This window comes from Thermobia domestica, chromosome 2 (genome assembly GCF_964235325.1).
Source record: "Thermobia domestica chromosome 2, izTheDome1.hap1.1, whole genome shotgun sequence".
Taxonomy (NCBI): Eukaryota; Metazoa; Arthropoda; class Insecta; order Zygentoma; family Lepismatidae; genus Thermobia; species Thermobia domestica.
Window position 1 is genome coordinate 166,917,942 of NC_137455.1, and position 22,622 is coordinate 166,940,563.

At 35.9% G+C, this 22,622-nt stretch overlaps 1 protein-coding gene across 1 annotated transcript in view; it reads right to left on the reverse strand.

Annotated features, from left to right (window-relative positions):
* Positions 1–1,412: 1,412 nt before the first annotated feature.
* LOC145677131 (focadhesin) overlaps positions 1,413–22,622 on the reverse strand; it is an 88,081-nt gene continuing 66,871 nt past the window's right edge. Inside the window, exons 15-18 of the mRNA XM_081747778.1 lie at positions 18,997–19,202; positions 12,087–12,222; positions 6,444–6,620; positions 1,413–1,640 (exon numbers count right to left, since the gene is read on the reverse strand). Of these exons, the coding sequence (XP_081603904.1) occupies positions 1,479–1,640; positions 6,444–6,620; positions 12,087–12,222; positions 18,997–19,202 (681 nt within the window). The 3' untranslated portion in view covers positions 1,413–1,478. The remainder of the gene's footprint in view (positions 1,641–6,443; positions 6,621–12,086; positions 12,223–18,996; positions 19,203–22,622) is intronic.

Consider the following 22,622-nt stretch of genomic DNA (forward strand, 5'->3'; position numbering starts at 1 on the left):
TAATTGCGGTTTACACAATGCACTTGTTGAGATGTTTCACTGTCTAGCTCCGAACACACTCATTACATCCTTATGATATTTACATGGAACCGCTGGAAAATTACACGTATGTTCTACTCAGTTCATTTACTTTGGTCCAATTTGATTAAATATTTTGTTCATAGCGAATTATTAAAATGCATTTTTTTATCCATTTTTTTAAAAATGTAACGTCACTGTATCATCATATTAACAATGGCCACCAAAATGTCCCAAATTGTGGAATGGTCCGATTACATGTAGCCTTGCAAAAATTGTATTCATATTGTGTATAGTTGTTGAGTCATGGAGATTTTAACTGGCCAATCAAGTTTAATACGTAGATTAGATAGGTGAAACAGTAACGTTATACATGACGTCATACTGAAAATTGCCCAAGGATGCCAAGGAATCTGAAAAAGGACAAATAACAAAAATCAAAGCAAAACATTTTTACCACATGTTACGGTTCCCTCCCAAATCTGCTCGACTAATTGCATTCTTTAAGAAGCCGGATCGATAAAAAAAAAAAAAAAAAAAAAAAAGTCGCTTTTGTTCTAAGACGATCGTTAAAACCGGAAACGGTTTATTCCTACCACTTCCAGTGTGAATAGAAGGTTTAACAGAGAAGACAAAAACTATTCTTGGAGCCTGAATCAACTAAAAAAAAAGTTTCTCGATATATTTTACCGTTTTTGCACTACTTAAATGAATAAATATTGAAACCAGAATTACTACTAAATTTCCACCACTTCCGAGTTTGGTAGTGTTACGTATGGTTATGGTTTCTTTTCTTGAGACGCTGAATGGATTCTAAAAAAACAGTTTGTCGCCATATATTTTTTTATATTCTATAGCGACCAACGTTGAAACCGGAAATGATTGATTTTCCCACTTCCAGTGTGATTGCACTATATAATATTGAAAACGGAAGTACTAGTAAATTTCACCCTCTTCCTGTAGTGTTAGGAAATTTTTTGAGATGCTGAATTGTTTCCAAAAACACTGCTTGTCGCTATACATTATCATTTTTGTTCTGTAACTACCAACGCTGGAACTGGAAATGGTTAATTTCTACCACTTCCTGTGTGAATAGAGGATTAATGGAAGAGATGGCAACTACTCTTGATGCAAAAATACCGCTTTCCTGTATCTTACCTTGTTTGCTCTGATACCTGTTGAGAGAGGACAAACACACAGCCGTTCCGTAAAACTTTCAACACTTAGGCATAGCATAGTTTGGAAGTCTCAAAAAAACAATCTAAAGTATTTTCTTTAGATTTTGTTTTCATTACTTTTTCACAAGAACTTCATTCATTAAATTGTTAAGAGAAGCTTATGTCTGCCCTACTCTATAATTCTCTTTAATGGACAGAAGTAAAGAAACATATGCGGTAAGGAAAATAACACTTTATTTTATAAATATTTATATACAACTACTTCATAGATTAGTACAACGGTCATTGAAGTTTCGGAGGCTTTGACGACAATATCCTCATCCATACCGAAGGTTTCTTGAAGTATTCAGCATGATGCAATCCTACTAGTCCTTTATAAAATGCAAGTCTGTATTGAGATGGCAATCTTTCATTAAGTTGAAGATGATGTAACCATTCTACAATCTATAGGAAAAGGTAAACACATTTAAATTATATTGTTCATATAAGGGCGATACAGAAATATTTAGACCCGAAGGTCGTAGTTAGATCCAAAATAGCTTTGTTTAGGATTTTCTTTCTTAAAGTCCTACATATATTTTACCACAAAAAGAATCCCATTTGACAGGTATGTGCACGGGTTCATAATCAGTATTCAGTGAAATGAAATTTCTGTTTTTTCATCCCGTGGGGATGAATAATCTGTGGAATAAAAATGTGGGAGTAAAAGTATAATCAGGAAGTCCTTCGGCCAGTTCTGGAAAATGTGGCATTGGTTGAGCTGGTTTGAGTTTAACGTCCCTTTCAGTAGTGAGGCTATATGAGACAGGACCTACTGATTAACGTGGAATCTGAACAAGCTTCCGCCGCGAATCGAACCCGGGTCTCCCACGCCAATGTGGTACTAATATTGCAGTTTTGAATAATTCATGTACCGCTTTCTATAAGAAGTTTCATACAGCATGCTGTTTTAGAATATTCGAGCTAGTATTTTATAGATTACAAAACAACGTAATTTTAAACTAATTTTCTCTTAAACACACAAAAACTATTTGCTGAGCAAAACAATATATTCACAAAAAAAAAAAAAAAAAAAAAAACTACATGCGTGTTACAGTTTCGCCAACTAACATTTTAGCTTCATCAGACAGCAAATAGTTTGTTTGTGTTTAAGTATATACAAAGCAAAGCTTCTACTTATGGAAAATATAATTTTCTCTTATCCATTTTTATCTTATTTCACAGTACTTTCGTTTCTGAATATACACCGGTGTCATTTGATAACATACTGCATGTTACAAAGGTAATTACTAACTCTGTATTAATTACTAACTCTGTATTAAGAAATCCGATTCATGGTCATAGATACAAAACCTCGGCATTTGATATATCCTTTGTTAAGCCTATCTAATCTGGATTACTACCTTCCACCTTCTTCTTGGTCTACCCAAAGTATCTTTTCCCAGGATCCCCGACCACGATTGGACACACTCCACGCATATTTGCCGTGAGACCAATGTGTCCTCCCACTAAGAAAGTAAATAATGCATAAAATCATGGGCTAATGGAACTCATAAGCAGCTCACACATGAATATTAAGTGTAACTTGTAAGATAACGTGGATTTTTTTTAAAGATAAAATTGTCCATCACACTAAGCTATTTTAGAACAAAAATCTAAACAGAAGTTTTATTCCTAATGGCGGTAGTAATGGGGATCAAGTTTAGGTGGGTTAAGAAAAAGCAAGAAAATCTCATACGAGTAGATTGTTAAACGAGCGAACGAACAAACAAAAAAATATGTCGTATAATTTTTGATTCATCGTATTATACATACTAAACTAGCTACAGATGGTGATCAGAAAAATGGGAACACCTGAACGAAATTGCAACTTACCAGATTAATATGGTGTCGGGCCACCTTTCGCCTTCAGAACAGCCTTGATGCGACGTGGGATGGAGGCATAGAGGCCGTGAATGGTAGCAAGTGGAATTTTACACCATTCCTCGTGCAGGGCATCGGGCAGTTCTGTGAGAGAGGATGGAGGTGGAAATCGTCGCCGGAGTCGTGTTTCCAAGACGGACCACAGATGTTCAATTATGTTGAGATCTGGGGATTGGGCGGGCCAGGGGAGGTGTTGAACTTCATCCCGATGTTCCTCAAACCACGCTGCAACAACGCCAGCTGTGTGAATGGGTGCATTATTATCCTGGAAGATGGCGTCATTGTCCGGGAACAACATACGGACCATAGGATCCAAGTGGTCTCCTAAAATTGACATAATCGTTGGCAGAGATTCGTCCGCTAAGTGTGACCACAGGACCCAATGAAAACCTGATATTGCGGCCCACAGCATCACCGATCCGCCGCCATGTTTCACAGTTGGGCGGAGACACTGCAGATCATAAGCTTCTTTGGGCGTTCTCCACACATAAACACGGCCCGTGGTTGGGAATAGGGTGAAGGATGACTCATCCGACCATATCACACGTTTCTAGTCCTCAACGGTCCAAGTTGCATGGTCGCGGCACCATTTGCGGCGTGCGAAAGCGTTATGGTCCCTGATGAGCAGTTTGGCCCATGCAACACGACCCCATAAGTTCATGTCATGTAATTCGTGGCGGACTGTGATTGTCGAAACAGGGTGGGGGAGGTGCTGATTGAGTTCCTCCGTCACTTGCTCCGCAGTGGCACGACGGTTCTGCGTGACAATGCGCTTTAATACCCGGCGTGACCTGTCACTCATGATTTTCTTCCGCCCACTGTTCCGCTTTCCCGATGTGGTTTTCCCGTATGTTGTGTAAGCCGTCATCACCTTCAACACTGTCCCACGCGACACACCTAACACAGTAGCCACTGCCGTCACTCCACATAGCCGCGCACCAACAATTGGCCCTCTTTGAAAATCTGAGAGGTCTCCCATTTTACACTACCTCCGTCTGCTGCAGCCACTGGACACTGCTGTTCCACTGCGCCTGACGTAGTATGGAGACCGACCTGACACACCACCACCAGCGGTCCGGCGCTGCGGGCGCCACGACACCACTGCCAACCCATACATCTGACGTGTTGCCAACTACAGGTGTTTCCATTTTTCTGATCACCGTCTGTATATCTCAAAGCATTAAAAAAAATAAATAAAACTATGAATCGGAGAAAAAGAAAAATTTAGAAGCACGACACGTAGAAATTAATTACATTGTATTAGTTGCAATACATCCAGATATTTGATTTTTTTTTTTTTTTTTTTTTTAACAAATCCGGAGTTTATTTATAAGCTAGTCTCTTAGGTGGGTTACATTAACAATAAATGCATCAAGATCGTCTTTAAAATTTCAGTGGTCGACGTTAGTGACAGCATACTGTCTTAATGATCATTCACCTCATCCCCGTAATCCTACGTAATCTGCGTTAAGTATTGTACGAAAGTTGGGAAAGCAAAATTTTCCTGCAAAGAGTCACTTAATTTCTTCCAACCTGTTACTGACTTAGAAACCTCAAGGGAAGGGGAGTTGTATTGATATTTTCCACACACAAAAAAGGGAGACGAGTACTTAGTGTCACATTGAAGGCAACGAGACATGATTGGAAATATGTCTTTACTATGTACTTACATCTTTTAGAAAATGTCAATTAAATATGCTAATATGATCAGTACTTTGTACAGTTTATCAACACTTTACAGAAACTGAAAGAAACTTATTTTAAGAATCACATACAGGGACTAGGATGCACTATTAAGTTACTATGACTACCTAAATATCAATGGACAATTCATCGTTCTCCTAAGTGGCACTATCTTGCAAATATTACTATTTCACCTTTCATTTACCATCGTACTTAAAACATATGATTACTTAATGTAGTGCTATCCCAAAAGCTAAATCATTGGATTCATCAATAATCAAGAAATGTTATACACGGTGGGTAAACGGTCTAATTTCTAAGTCACGTGTTGTTGTTGCTGTTATTTTCTTTATTATTATCATTATTATTTCAAGTTGCATTAAAAAAGAAATGTTGACAATTCAAAACGTGTAAATATTATCCTTTCATGGGGCCTGAAGAAAACCCCCTTTGAGATGCTTCAAAGTTTAAAAGGCATTGTCCTAACCATCAAGCAGTATTCTGTTTGATCAGAAAATTGTTTCAAAATTTCAGAACTTAAAAACGTTTTTCACTAAAACTTTGATTCTGGTCCACTTTGCTATGCTATCCGCTTTGGAACATGTTTCGCCCTTAAATTTAACTCACATATTCCCTCAAAACAGCAATTGCTGCTACGGCTGGTAGCATGTTCCTATCTTGAAGGTCAGATAATGTGGTGGGGAACGGCCTATACTGTGAGGGTTGATCTTGCACATTATCTGAACACCAGATTCAAGCCCCAGTCGTGGTTGTTCAGTGCTCACGTTAATAGTAGGGTGCGTCCTTCGAACCACGATGCTGCATAAGGACGAAAAAACCCTCAGCTATTCATTCTAAACTGATTCAATGGCTTTTATTTCTGTGTACTCCTCCCCCCTATACCTGGGTGCGGCCTTGATTGAAAATATTGTTATTGTATTCATTATACTGATCTTAAATATATTTTTAAGTTTCTCATAAATTTTAATTACGTTAGTTTTGAAATAACGAATTGTGGGTTATAACCCATTCACCTCTGTGAGTACCCCTGCTACAAACTTAAATATTCGATAAAAACATGGCAACTTATTAGTACTGCTTCTACAGTACTTTTAGCGTGGACGCGATGATAGCGCATTTTAGGGCTTATTCTATTTAGGTATTGGGGCGTTTAGGGTTAGTGCCGCACCCAACATTCTTCGAAATATATTATGCATTTCCGTCTACGCAAATGTGTGCAGGATGAAAGAGCTTCCATAAAATATTTGAGATTTTCCCTAAGTTGCGGAACTGTTCGGCCTCTATACTATATAACAGGAAACACGTAGAACAGAAAAAGGAATATAATTTTAAAGCTTTCCAAAGAGCTTTTTTAAAGACTGCACACAAGCATAAAAACATAAAGAAATAAAAGTTTTGGCATCATATTATACATATACACGATGACAGTAAAGAAACAAATGTTACTCTAAGTTCCATAATTATGTATTTACTTATTTTATATTATTTTTATTCCTACATAAACAATGTAGTACGGTAGTACACTTTATGCAGTACATGTTTGTATGAAGAAGCACACAATCGTAATTTACCTATTTACCACAACCAAATCAATCAATCAGTACAAGAAATAAATATTACCTGAGAGCACATAGACTTCCATTCATTAAGAGACAGAAGATGATTCAAAGCCACTGGGAAATATAATAACCTAATCTCTTGAATGATGGCTACTTTTTCCAAATCCATTGTCATGCAATCATACGCTGACAAAATAATAATCGCCAGTATGAAGACATCACACAGGAAAACCAAACCCTTCAAAAGGACAAACATGTTAATTTTAAGCAACCAATAATACTAATAAAGGTTTATTATCATGCTAAGAACATCGATCAGTCAAATACACATTGTAAAATGCATAATTAAGTACAGATAATATGCTCAAATCAATGAACTTACAATTTGAATTACATATACTAGTTAAATACAAAATATAGTAGATGAGTCAAGTGATTTTATCACTTCCGCTCTCAACTGAGTGGAAGAATCTACAACTCGCACGCACTTTTGGTTCCAAACAATACGTCTGCTAAATCAAGAAAGCATAGGCTAGAGTACGTTTTATTTTATTTTTACATAAATACGTTTCCTTCTCTCACTTATCTTTGATCTATTAGCTCTTTCAAGTCCCCTCTTTCAGAAACTTAAAACAAAACCTGCAATTTTCTCTTTCATTATAATATTTATACGGCAATGCAAAAAAATAACCACTGCAACTTTCATATGTAGCTCACATCTCTGGAACACACTGGAAAGAAATGAACAAGTACTGGCGGAAATACACTATGCTTAACTTTCCCATTACCCTAACTTTTTAAATGTCAAGAATTGTTTCCATTATAGTTTCTTATCGCTCTATCTAAGATTAATCCAAACAGTACTTGACTCTTCTTGCCGTTAATACTGGATCTCTAGACTGGAGTTCGCTACTTCTTTCTTCCAAGTAGCTTCCCAATTGTTCTGACGCTGGGTGAATGCCTCAATGCCAGTATCATCTAGTGAGTACGATCAACCATCTTTTCTCTGACCAGACCTGGCATTGCTCGACTCTGCTGATCCCACCCGAAGCGGTATTCCAATGAGGCTAAGGGGGTTGGTAATACTACTATACCTAGGTATACCTGTATGTAAATATACGGCATTCCGTGTCTTGTCATAATATTAGGAACCTAAAATAGTTTTGAAGTACATGCTGGGCAATTTATTATTTTCAAAGTTCTGTGCACATATCTGATCATGTAATACGCGTCTATTTTTTTCAGTAAGACAAATTTTAAAAATACTGGTCACTGTTCGTAACTAGAAGCGGTAAAAATCTAACTGGCTTTAAGACAAATATCTCTTTTGTGCAGAGAAAGATAAACACGTTCAGCTTTGTGGTTAGAAGGGCTGCGGTGGCTCAGTGGTAGAGCGTTTATCTCTGATACATGGGGTCCGTGGTTCGATCCCAGTTCGCGCCAAGTGAACTTTGTGGTGGACAAACACCGTGTGCGTGGGTTTTCTCGGGGTTCTCCCACTTTCTTCATTCCATTATTTTCATTCATTTCTCATCATCACCGCCTCCTTTAGCCTAGCCGGCATAATCGTGGGACGTAAAACTTTTAGATTTAATTTCATTTCATCTCTTTTGTATTCGCTCTACTTTTTAAGAATGAAGTTTGGCTAGAGAGCTCCATATTGGACATGCATATTCTATTTTTTGTCTTATTAAAACCCAGTACAATGAAATATACGGACCAATACTCTTAAAATTCTTATAATGGGTTAATGGAAAGCCTAAAAGTTTCGTGGCACCTCTACGTATTACCTTTACCTGTTCATTAAATGAAAGCTTTCCATCAAATATTACTCTATGTCTTTTATATTTTCAATTTTTTCTATGTTGACTTGTTTATACAATATTTGACCATTATATTATTATTATTATTATTAGTAGTAGTAGTAGTAGTAGTAGTAGTAGTAGTAGTAGTAGTAGTAGTAGTAGTAGTAGTAGTAGTAGTAGTAGTAGTAGTAGTAGTAGTAGTAGTAGTAGTAGTAGTAGTAGTAGTAGTAGTAGTAGTAGTAGTAGTAGTAGTAGTAGTAGTAGTAGTAGTAGTAGTAGTAGTAGTAGTAGTAGTAGTAGTAGTAGTAGTAGTAGTAGTAGTAGTAGTAGTAGTAGTAGTAGTAGTAGTAGTAGTAGTAGTAGTAGTAGTTGTAGTTGTTGTTGTTGTAGTAGTAGTAGTAGTTGTTGTTGTTGTTGTTGTTGTTGTTGTTGTTGTTGTTGTTGTTGTTGTTGTTGTTGTTGTTGTTGTTGTTGTTGTTGTTGTTGTTCCTCCTCCTCCTCCTCCTCCTCCTCCGTCAGAGCCTTCGGCCCGCTCTACAAACTATAAGTCATGCAAACCCGTTTGCGAAGGATGTAACCAAGTCTCTAACCGTAGCTAAAGCAACAGAGATGATTATAGACCTGGTACTATCTGTTCAGGGACCTTCACTATTAAAGCAAGAAGTAACTAAACCATACCCTAAGTGGTTGAAAAATTGGCTATTTTCTGGTCTCACACATGCAAGGAAATTATGTAACGAATATCGATGTGTGAAGAGACTAAAACTCAACTTTACTCCATAGAAAAGAAAACATAAGTATTACTTATATATGATGTATTTATGGATAGTTTCCACAAAAAGAAATAAATATGTAAACACACAAATAGTTTCACATTCCGCATGCGATATATGCACTCATGAACGGTATGAAAACTTTAAATTATTGTGCCCTTATTAATATAGGGCTTTCTCACACTTCACTATTAAAAATACACAACAATGTATTAATCAATGGGGGAAAGTGGAGGAAAAACATGAAATTTCCAGATGAATGCTGCTCCAACCAAAATGATATTTCACAATACGAAATGCTGGTAATGGCTTCTATTGATGCCGTTGATTGCTCCATGCAGAGCTTGTGATGTAATCAATATTGCGAACACGTTAGCACATTTCACTACCAGATCAGAAACTTAAGATTACCAGAATACAACTAGAAAGGTTTAAAAGCCACTATAAATCTCATTAGATACGAAAATAAAAAGCAGAACCGGCAAATTTCTCGCACCGAATGGACTCTGGTTTATTTGGATTTCCAATAAAAACAGGGTAAATGAAATTGTGAGTGGTGTAAATTACACATAAAATTCGAGTAGATCGAATGATACTCACACGAGAGTTCACCTAACTTAATATTTTTCTTTCAAAATCTAAATTTAATTACTAACCCTTGCTGTTAGCTTTGCATTTCGAACATAATGACACTTTATTTAAAATTATGAGTTGCACATTATCAGAATCGTAGTGGAGATCGCTATGATGCAAAGGGAATTCTCTTCATTGATTATCCGTAATACAGACACACTATCAGAGGACAATATTACGCACAGTTAATTCCCAAATTATAGAGAGCCATCAAGGAAAGGAAGGGGGAGAAAGGCATAACTCGCAGACAAACCTTCTTGTATCAGGATAATGTCTCAGGCCAAATAAGTCACCACACAATGGAAGCAATCAAGGCTGCAGCGTTTCAACTACTTGTACATTCTCTCTACTCCCCAGATTTCGCTCTCAGCGACTTCCACTTGTTCCCCAAGTTAAATTCGTATATTGTTCAGAGCGAAGTTTCAAAATGATGCGGCTGCTACACATGGTGTGGAACAATGGCTTGTTGATCAACTGCAATTTATTTTTCAGGGTATGACAGTCTAAAACATATGTAGGTGGACGAAGTGCACTTCTGTAGTGAGTGACATAGTGAAGAAATAAATTTCCTTTTATATTAAGGACAATAATTGTTGAACACACCATGTACAGTATTTTGTAGTGGGTACTGTTTACGTAACATTGGCTTTAAAGTATAAGTCGTAGTGTAAAAAGTGGTAAAACTTCAATTTATGTGCACTGGAAGTGTGAAATTTTAAGACTGCCCATTTTTTTAAATAGATAAATTTAGGGCAAGCATATTAACAAGCATGTATAATTTTAAGAAATTTGACTACTTTTAGCGTGTTTACTTTAGTAATATTCTGCTAAATGTAATTTTAAAGATGCCCACTTGTATTTTATTTTTCGTTTCTTCTGTTCATCAGCTCGAACAACATGAAAAGAAAATTATTCTAGTTATCACTTTTTCGATAATGTGTGATGTTCATTTTTTCTCCTTTCCTTTCATAATTGGATACTTAAAACCATACTATGCTCAAAGCTGTTCGCGGAACTGAAACGAAGATTATTATTACATTTATTGTACAATTTTAATATTGGATTGACACTAGAAAGTTTATCTTCCTCAATGACCCATATCTTATCAAATAACTTATTTTACTCAGTCACGTTTGCAAGTGTCATTTAAGGATAAAGTCTTGTACTAGTGTAAATCTACATATCAATACTCAATTCTTTACCACTACGAACAGTGAATGCAATCTCAAAATGATTTTTACGTCTTTTCTAATATCAGCTTTGTATTCTTGTCCTTCGTTACGACTGAATCAAACACAGACGTAAATTCTCCATTTTTTGAATCTATGTATCGACATATGATACCTACAAGTTTTTAAAAATAGCTAATTAAGTTTTCTATAATAAAGTGGCTGTTTACTTAAAATAGAAATGACTTACAAAATGTTTACATAATTATTACTTCATTTCCTCCTGAATTGATATTGAAGAACCATGAAGAAGTTTCCCTTCAGTAAGTATGTAACGTACTTTTTTCCTCACGACGAAGTTGGAAGGTTTTTTTTTTTTTTTTTCCTCCTTAAAACGAGACACTGCATCGTCAGTCAGTAGCTTGTATGATAACAGTTACTGATGCAAGGAAATCTTTACATATCTACGAGTCAGGATCAGGAACTAAACTTACAAGGCCGATATTTCTGGAATTTTGTCTGTTATAGAGGATTAAGGAGTGTGCAGTAACTGTAATAGATGGAGTTGGCAACTGCGCAGAGTTTCAGCTACCTACGGCGCTAAGTGTAGATAAACACAATTGGCGTCTCGTTTGGAAAACTAGTCTCGCGAAGAAGTCCACTCAGTTATTCGATTTCTGTGGGCGAAGCACGTAACCGCGGCTGAAATTCACCAGTAGCTGGTCGAGGTTTAGGAAGAGACTGTAATGTCTCGTCAGCATATAGAAGAATGGTGTCGAAAGTTTGCAGCTGGTAGATAAAATGTCACCAACGAGGAGCGCAGTGGCCGACCCAGCACGGCATCAACAGATTTGAACACGCTTGCGTAGAGGACCTGATTCAGGGTAGCAGGAGGATCACGTTACAGCATTTGAGGGCAGAGTTGGGAATGTTGTTCGCAAGCACCTGGGAGGCCGTCGCTTCGCTTCAGAGGCTGAACACGCAACGACAGGATTTTAACCACGAAGGAATCTTCAAACTCATCCCACGATACAAGTGCCCCAATCGATGTGGGTACTACGTCGAAAAATAACTATATGTACTATCTGTTCGTTGTATTAATTGTATGAAAAAATAGATACACGTTTTTTACTGCAGGCTTTGTAATCTTACTTTCTGATCCCCCTCGTATTAAGTAATCCATGCTATTGACGATTCTCAAAACAGAAACAGTTTTTGTTTTTAAACAAATGCAGCTTCTCTCTCAAACCACCACCAATCCATTGAACTGCATATTACTACATCCTATTCTGTTGAGTAGATACTGAAGCAATAACCACATTACCTGTTGTTCTGCATTCTCATTTCTCAACACAGATTGGACTTGTCCCATAAGCTCTAACACCCAATGACAATTGGTTTCTCTTTCACGTGAATTAGCAAGGATAGGCGCTACAGCTTTTAACACGCTGGAATGTTCACTGTAAACAGTACAACAAATGCAATATTCTCAAATTTAGAAGTATCAACTACACACAAAATTATAAGCTTATAATTTACAGAACTCCTAAGTAACCTAGCACGCTATGATAGTGAGATCGAGCCAAGTAGTCTCCATTTCGCATTGTTTATGCATTGTTGTAAATAATTTACGAAAATATTTTCAGTCAAAAAATATTTAAATAATTGTAATGCTTACTTTAAATTGGTCGGATAGTTACGAGTGGCTAAAGTGTAACATTCATGGAGCTGCTGCTATGTAAAATACTCATGCTTATTATTATTATTATTATTTTAAAAAGTGATTCTGTGTGGTCAACACGATTGTAATTGGGTGATTGGTTAAAAGCTGAGAACGTCTAATGAAATATTTCTTGAGTGGGACTGTAAAACCATGTAATATAGCAAGATAAATGTTATTAAAAAGGCGAAAATAAACTTGTCTTTGAAAAACTTGATTATTTAGGTTTAAGTCAAAGAAGATTACGTATCATACAAGGATTATCACTATTGTAGTGCTATAACTTAAAAATTTAATACTTGCATAACAATATCCATCTATCTATATACCATATATATAATCAAGAAAAGAGAAAAATTGATAATAAAAATAAGCTGTCCTACAAAAAAAAAAAAAAAAAAAAAAAAAAAAAAGGAAAGAAATAAATCTGCAGGAAAGTCATTTTGACTTAAACGGGTTTTTAAGAAGAAATTCCGTAATGCGCCTTTCTCCCATTCCCCCACGACATCCAATGGAATCCATAGCATTGATTTGTACAAAACATACCGTCTGGCAATCACTATTTTTCCCGTGTTTCAACTATTCAACTTACCAGGTACTTCCTTTCGGAAATGTAGAAAACATCAAGATGATAACCCAAGAACACCTTAGATGCGAAGCTTAGTGAAACATGTGCAGTAAATACTAGAACTGTTACAATCCTCAAGAGTAGAAATAGTTTTCTCTTCGAAACTATTATCTTCAGAAAATTAAAAACGAAAAACATATGACGAAAAGAAAATTTTATTTTCAGAAATAAAACTGTGTCTTCCACGGTCTCAAAGGAAAGCAGTTTTGATTAGTACTTACCTGTGTATTAATATCCCTATGTATATACAAATTGGATAAAACTACATAATCTTAACCAGGGCCGTACTGCAACCTAGGGGCCCACCGGGAAAGCACTTTCTAGAAGGCCCACTCGTATGCACGTACTGTCCCCTCCGACAATAAAAGTAATCCGGGAGTGTTACTCGGATCAAGTATGCTGAAAAGTCTTAAAATTAAATTTTTTTAAGACAGTAATTTCTCCCCTTACACTGACTGATTTGATGTAATGCCCAGTCCTCCGTTCTTCTCTTGCAACTGTGCAATCACCTGCACAAGCTCGATTATTTTATATCTCCCTTCAAAATAACAATGCCGCACTTGTGCCATAAACCTTTCATAGGCGCCCCTGGTGCATATACAAATATATATATATGAAGTATCAGAAGTAATTTATAATTTATACAAATGCAACACTTCTCCATTTTCCTGTATTAACAGTAGAATCGCAGCTACGGGGTAGGCGAGCGAGGCCGTGGCCCCGAGCGCTGATTACAAGAGAGTGTCGAACGAGCAAGAAGAAATAAAAAAGTGTTGGAAATGAATAAACGACGCATCGCCCCGTAAAAGTATTGGCGCCCTATTAAATCAATATTGTTGTGGGATTGCAAAGGAATATTAAAAAAAAAAAAAAAAAAAAATCTTCCTCTCTTCGATCCAACACAAATGTTTCAATAAGTTAACAATGAGCTTTTACTTATTACTTAAAGAAAGTTATTATATATTATTAGTTAATAACGATATGATATAGAAAGCCGCAAGCTGCTGTTTGCACGAAAATATTAAAAATGAAAGTAAACAAGGATAATAATAACATTTTCGAACTTGAAGCAGCTGAAGAATAGGGCCTAAAGGGATCAGAACTTAACGAATTTCGTCTTTTTGAAAGACTGGTCACTACCAGTGACCCTTTTTTATTCCACTAACATGTAATGCTTCCAATTTGAAGGAATTTATTGCGATGATTTAACCAACCAACGGCGCAGACTTTCTAAAATTTATGTAGGTGTTAGGACTGTTAGCCTATATGTTTTCAGGAAAGTTCGATATTTGATTGATTTATTTTTAGTTAAAATCTTTTATGAACCTGTCATAAAGGGCTGTGCTGTGATAAAGTAAAATATGCCGGTACTATAAGGATAAGTTGGGGCTGACCTTAGCTCAGTCGGTAACACAACTGACTTAAATACACGAGAAACTGATTCAAACCTGGGTCCAAACAAACTCTTGTGGGTGCGCCACACCCACAAGATTATTTGTGTGGGTGCCGGAGCACCCACGTCGTCGGCACGCATGCCATCAATTATTTGTATCGCCAGTGTTTTTTTTTTTTTTTTTTTCATTACGTATCTATAGATTATGTAGAGGATGTTAATGAATTGTACCGGCAAACTGTAAGAGGTGATTCCTCACATAAAAATAAGAGAAAAGTTCATATGGACCTATGGCGAAAAGTGCACAGTTTCAGAGCTAGGGCTGTCCAAAATCGCGCAAAAAGGCAAATTTCAGCGCAAAGGAAGCCACGCATACACAACCCGAAAGTGCATATTTCGTCAATTTTCAATAGGTAAACAAGGTATACCCAACAAGGTGTAATTCTCAGATATACTCTCAATAGTTTTCAGATATACTCTGATTTCAAGGAGGGCTCAAAGTAGATAGAAGTTAAGCCTTGACAACAATGGACATCCAATGCTTTGGAGGGAAGTCGGAACTGTTAGGAACCGGCAGCTCCACGTTTTTTGTGTGCAGAATAATGTGTGATGCGATGTATTTCCTCGCTGTATATTTCACGTTCTCTTCACTTATAAGCGTGAAAGAAAACATTGCAGCATGCGTTTTCCCGAGTACGAAAAACCGTGCTGCTGACGATCCTTAACACTTCCGATATCGCGCCAAAGGATCCGTGTTCACTGCTGTCAAGGCTTATCGTTTGCCTACTTTGGACCAATCATAAAGTCAGAGCTTTGATCAAAATTCAGTTGATGGAATGTCCGGGAATTTCACCCTGTATGGAGAACTCTGTACACCTAATGAAAGTTAATGAAATAAGCATTTTTGGATTACGTATGCGTGACTTCCTTTACGCTGATAAGGACCACCACCCACAGTTTCTGGAATTCGAAATAGGGCCTGTTGAAATTTGAATTTTTCACGATTTTGGACAGCCCTAACTCTGAAACTATGCGCTTTTCCCCACAACTTTTCTCTTATTTTGTTGTAAGGAATCACCTCTTACAGTTTGTCGGTATAGTTCATTAACACTCTATGTATATATATATATATTGGCGGATCCAGGATATGATCAAGGGAGGGGCTAAACCACAGTTTGCAGCTTTATCCAGTGTAAAGCAGGATTGAAGCCCATTTTGTCTAGTGTATATCTGAGCTTCAAGGAGGGCTATAGCCTATAGCCCCCTTGGATCCGCCTGTATATATACTATATGTATATATTCTGAAATTCAGAACTTTCATTCATTAAGAAATTAAATAATTCCTATAATTTCAAACATATGTAGTAGCCAAACTACATCTGGATTAAACATATTCGTCATCTCCATCGATCAATATTGAGAAATTCACAAAGAAGGCTTCTCTTGAATTTCCGTTACATTTCCCAAAATATTATTTACCGTAAAAGAATCAAAATTTAAAATGCTATTTGTTTGGTCACATACAATAAAATTTCAAAAGTTTACAATTATTACTGGAAATTAATGCTGTCACCCATTTCGAACATTTTAAAAGCACATAGTTTCTAATGCATTGAAATTTCATCTATTATCGACAGTATGAAACGTAAATAGTTGTCAATTTCCTTAATTGTTCTTCAAGTAGATTTGTATACAAGCAAAGGTAGTTTTGCCAAGTTTAACAAAACTAATATAAGCCTCTTGAAAAAAGGTCGTATTTGTGAAAGAATACTAATAATGGCTTTTGGCTGTTGCAATGGTCTGTCCAAGCAGCTTGATAAAAAATTTATCGTAGCATAACGACAAAAGCTGCTTCTCTTATATGTATTTAAAAAAAAATTGGTGAGATGAGTGTATTGGGAGAAGAGCGCCGAATTCTACTTCGTCCCGGGCGCCGAAATCTCTAGCTACGGCTCTGATTGACAGCGAGCAAGGGGGCCCCAAAAATTTTAAAAATTACTGGAAATATTTTCACCATAAAGGTTAAAAAAAGAAAAGACATGAGTCAATCCTATATAATTCATGGACCCTTATGAACATGTTGAGAGAGGGCCCATTATAAAAGTTTTGGTGGGGCCCGCTTGTATTTCCCACTCCAGGGTCCCCAATGGTCTTAATCCGACCCTGTATATTTTCTATACAGAAAAAACGGTGCTGTAAAATGTAAATTATTATTTAATTTTAAGTTGTGGCATCATCTGAGGTTTCAATTTAGCTGAATACTTCAATATTAACAAAAGTATAAAGCAGAGTGGGAAATCAGGAACCTTTCAAGGGTTGAATTACAAAAAATCTGAAAGGCTGTTTTCGCAAGATCATGGGCTGGCAACGCTGGTCTTGGATTAGCTGACTGTATTGCCGGTACTCGACGTGTTATCGTCCTTCGTTCACTTACTTCCGTATGTGAGGAGTGCGTAACGTGTGGCTTTTTGTTCATATACCGCTACTTGCGATACGAGGCGGAGGGCCCACTAAAAATTCACCGTCCAGGGCCCACCGGGAAATTTCCCGGTCTCCCGCCTGGCCAGTACGGTCCTGATCTTTAAAATCCTGTAAAATATTCGTCTTCCTAACAGCATTCAATTTATTTATTGACTGACTGATTTTGACTTTCACAACATTAATGTTAAGTTTATGAAAGCAGAAATGTTTAGAAAGGCCAGACGTTACTTCACTATTTCTTAAAAATATAATAATAATAATAATAATAAAAACATACTTAAAATACTTCTCTTTTGAGAATGTACGTCACATATAATTGTATTAATTATTCCCGATAATTGTCTGTTACTAGCATTCATGAAGCTTTCAATTGTTACATCTATTTATTCGGCATATTTCTCTCCAGAAGATGTACTTAATTCTAACGTTCTATTGATTTAAAATGTATCGGGAAAATTACTGTGTCTCAAGTCTATATTACATTAAACCAAATCAAGTTTCCGAATAACTGTCTTTTATAAACTATCATTAACTAAAGAGAAAATGAAAGAGCGAAATGAATTGGAAAAGATGTTCTACAATGATGCTGCCCTCCACCAATTCCAGTTTGACTATGGAAGATGGTATCTCAATACGTGATACAAGGGTTAAAAGTGTTTTCGATTTGTAGATGACATTGCTCTTATTGTGCAATCTGAATTCGAAATTAACCTGATGCTAGAAACTGTATCAAAAACATGATATGAAGATAACTAATAAACAGACGAAAGGAATAATCTTGAAAGAAACTGTGGCAAGTATAAAGGCTGACGTAGAACAAATAATATGAAAGTAATAAAACAAGTGATAGTTTCCGGTATATAGACAGTATTACTTGTGAGCATCTCAACTGTTAGTAGGAAATAGAAGTACAGATAAGAATGGTAAAAGAACGGGAAAAAAAAAACCTTGTGAAAAGAAGTTTGGGGTCGCTAGGTCGCTAAATAAGAATTACGAAATAATTGACTTCATATTTCATGTGGACTATTACACCATATCGAGCAGACGCGGCATTACGAAAAAGAGTTAAAAATAACTACGGTTTCAAAATATGGTTAAGAAAAAGAATACAGGAAACTAGTAGGATCGAATTAAACAATCAGTGAGGAAGTGTTATACACAGGAGGGTCAAGCTGAGAAGAAATTTTACTTTAAATGTGTGAAAAAATGTGCGATGGAAGAAAAAACAAGGAGAGGAAAAAAAATTACAATTTATCGAGAATACCACAACGGAAACTCCTTACATAAAGATGAAAAGATCGGCTAACGACCAGAGTACAAGGAAGCTTTTAAATGTGCGGAATGTCCTGCCAGTAGTGGCAGAACATTTATAATGATGATGATACATTAAGTAAAATTTATGTATGTATAACGTCCTTTTCTTTCAAAATTTTAGAGAATATTAAGTTTACTGTATATAATGCATGTTATATAAAGAATAATTCTGACAGATAAGTGAAACCACATGTGCTTTCACGAAATCACTGCATATAATATATATAGATATCAATAGAGGAGATGAGGAATACAAATCATGTCCACTGGGTTGGTTGGAAATCCCAAACTGTGCCGTCTTGGTTCACACAGCAATAGGTAATTCCCGAAGTATAGACATGATGCTATTCACTCTTGATTCAGATGTTATGCTTACGAACGACAATTTAAAAAGAAAATTCTTGAATTTAAACTGACTACGCGTTATTATAGACGCACCAGCGATTTATTACACCTGAATTTTGAAATGGAAATGAAAAATGGAATACATTTTTCTTTATGCGAATGATTTTTAATAATTTTTACGGTACAAGATGTATAATAAAAATAGATGAATAACAATTCAGAACCAAAACTATCGTGATGCCTCTTCCACAATTAGCCAAGCAACTAAAATTTCCTATGTATGCCAAACAGTTATCAAAGCAAATACATCTCCAGCAATTATTTATAATAATATAGATACAAATATAATTTACCTGTTCAAATTCATCACAGCATCGATTATTTCATTTAGCCACACCAAAGGAACTTCTGTGTCTACACGTTGTGCTAAAGCGCTTCGTATTTTAAAAGCTTTCCTTAACTTCTCCGGAGTCACCTCCCACCACACCGAAGGAGAACTCATACGTTCCAAGTTTTTGGTGGGTAGTTCTTCAACACAGGTAACATACACGTCAAAAAGCTGGAAAATATTATTATTATTATTATTATTATTATTATTATTATTATTATTATTATTATTATATTAGTTGTTTTTGCTGCTGCTGCTGTTGTTTCCCCTAAACCGTCCGCTCACTCTGTGATGTTGACTAAAACCATGCTTATTAAACATTCTAATTTACACTTCTTTTTTTAGCTTGCCCAACCAACTTGTGGTACATGCTTCACGTGAATTGGCGCTAAAGCTTGTTAAATATTGCATTGTCTTAAAGGTAAATGATAACAGCTGTCTGCAGTTTACTATTCATGCAAAGTTCAAAAAAAAAAAAAAAAAAAAAAAAAAAAAAAAAAAAAAAAAAAAAAAAAAAAAAGTGAAGATCGATTTCCTTGACTTTCCCTGACACAAATTGTTGCTTTCCCTGACAAATTCTTGAATACAAATGGGAAGATATGGGTAAGTTCTATAATACACTTTTTTTTAACGGCCCCATCCCCATTCCAGTCTAAGACACTCCTTTAATTACCATTTACATATTTGTTATGTTCAATATGAATAACTTATTTACACAAAATTTATCATGTAAGTACCGTATATAATAATATATGTATGATACAGTATCGCACACCTTGACAGTGCAAACTAGACCTTTTATTTTGCTTGAAAAACAATAAAAATCAATATAACATGCAGTCAAGAATATATTGCCAACTCTCCCTGAGACCTGTTACTATGTCCTAAAATGGAATGAAATGATTTTTTTTCCATGGTTATGCCGGCTAGGATAAAGAGACTGTGATGATGAGAAATGAATGAAATGGTGGAAAGTGGGAAGAAACGGGAGAACCCCAAGAAAACGCACACACGTTGTTTGTGCACCAAAGTTCACTTGGCGTGAGCTGGGATCGACCCAAGAACCTCATGAACCAAAGGTGAACGCTCTACGACTGAGCCACCGTGGTCCACTATCAGTCCTAATATTGCCAACTCTGAGACATGTTAATCCTCACATTTACATTTTTTAAACAATTTTGTTTTGTTTCAGTTCTTGAATTTGTTCTACGAGGGGGTCTTGTTGGTTGTAACATAATTCTATTTATTTTTTCTTTGTTTCCAATTTCTTAAATGTAGCACTTAGTTTTCTTTTTTCACCTTTGATTTTACTTTCCTCTGGACTTTTAATTCGTTTCTGTTTAAGGTATTAATCATAGCGTCTCCGAGCTTAACGAACTGAGAGAATCATTATTCGATCAACAGGAACAGATTCTACACCTACATAGTACATAATTGCATCATGCACCCGCCTCTATGCTACCAGAGAATCTTCGGTTTGGTTTTCCACAATAAGTGTCTATTGACTAAGAACCCGCCCTCCACTGAGACATTGCCGTGGAATGAAATTAAACATTTTCACAACATTCCACAAATCAGAAAATTCTTATTTCTTGGACATTACCTTTGCAAACAAGTCATCTAACCTGATGCTGCCTATCTTCTCTTCGTATTCTGAAGTCACGAGACCCCCGAATTTCAGTACAGAAAGGCATAAACTGACATCTTGATATTTCAGCTACAGAATCAAATATTCTGTTATGCTCATGTAGAGTTTGTAGGGTGCGTAAGTTCTGAATTGTTCTTTTGTGGCCTGGGGTCGAAAGCTGACAAGAGACGTAACAGCTTGTACTTCAGAGGACCCCTTTCCACAATCTTCTTGATTGTGCCCAGCAAAAAGTTTCGACAGTCAAGCCTGAAATCCAGTTTATCTGATGCTTTCAGTTCTTTCAGATTTTTCTGTCTTAAAACCGATGTCCACGAAGATGACAAGTCATACTTCGATTTCTGTTTTTGCATGATCAATTATCCCCCTTTCTGTTTCACACACAAATACATACACACACAATACCTCACTTCCTCAGCACGAAATAGCAACACTGCATCACTGTCATCATGAGAATGCTGTATCATTGTGGTCTTTACATGTCAATCTGTACAACTGGCAGAGAGGAAACAATGTTAGACTGAAAAGAAAAATGTTACAAATGCACATTTACGTTCCCTGACTGTCCATGACATTCTACGCAAAATGCATGATTTCCCTAACTTTCCTTGATTTTCCAGAATGTAGGAAACCTGTCATGTTACTTAGTTATTAAATTATACTGTGCTTGATATTAAATAAAATACTTGTGAATTTTATAAAAGTAATTATACTCTTATTTACATTTAATATGGTTCTTGTCTTAATGATAAACAGCAAAGTACGTTCATGTTCAGCATCGTCACTATCAATTTTCACGCAACGGACATAGTGAACCGGCGACTGTTATCTATTAGGAATTAGCGTTGCTCACATACTGAGATACTTTGTTTTTATAATACTGTAGTAATAATAATAATAATAATAATAATAATAATTATTATTATTATTATTATTATTATTATTATTATTATTAGTAGTAGTAGTAGTAGTAGTAGTAGTAGTAGTAGTAGTAGTAGTAGTAGTAGTAGTAGTAGTAGTAGTAGTAGTAGTAGTAGTAGTAGTAGTAGTAGTAGTAGTAGTAGTAGTAGTAGTAGTAGTAGTAGTAGTAGTAGTAGTAGTAGTAGTAGTAGTAGTAGTAGTAGTAGTAGTAGTAGTAGTAGTAGTAGTAGTAGTAGTAGTAGTAGTAGTAGTAGTAGTAGTAGTAGTAGTAGTAGTAGTAGTAGTAGTAGTATTATTATTATTATTATTATTATTATTATTATTATTATTATTATTATTATTATTATTATTATTATTATTATTATTATTATTACAGAGTGATGTGTCTTAGTGGTAGAGACATCTTGTCGATCGCTCCTTCGACCGCTTGTCGGTCATATCATTTTGACGATGTTTCTGCACTACTCTACCCCAGTGAGTCCGTTCCTTTATATTTCCTTAATGATTTTATTACTTTTATCCTCCGAGAACAAGCCTCCAGAGGAATGTCAAAAGCTTAGAAGTACAAGCAATTACAGGAATCAGAATTTCAAATAAGTGAATGTCTAAAATTTTGTAAAATTAAGTTCAGTACAGTTTGCAACCTCAGAAAATTTGCTATAGCACACTGAAGCTGCCAACTTCTAGCTGCTAGAGCTTGAAAAATTACAACCTGGTCCTTTTGGAGAAATACATGATAGTGGTGGGTATTAAAAGCTAGCTCCATGTTAGGAACTAGTAGCAGAGGCGGCTTTTGGGACGGGCGAACCGGGCCGTTGCCCGGGGCCCCGCACATTAATTAAGAGTATATGCAACATCTCGTATTTTAATTTTAATACATATATATATGAGAGAAAATGACAAAACAAAATAATGTTTACATATTTTAGCCAAGAAGTATAAAATATAACACAAACTAAATAAGCGTACTCGAAATAATATGTACTAATAATCCTAGATGTCACTAAAATTCAAGTTCCTATTTT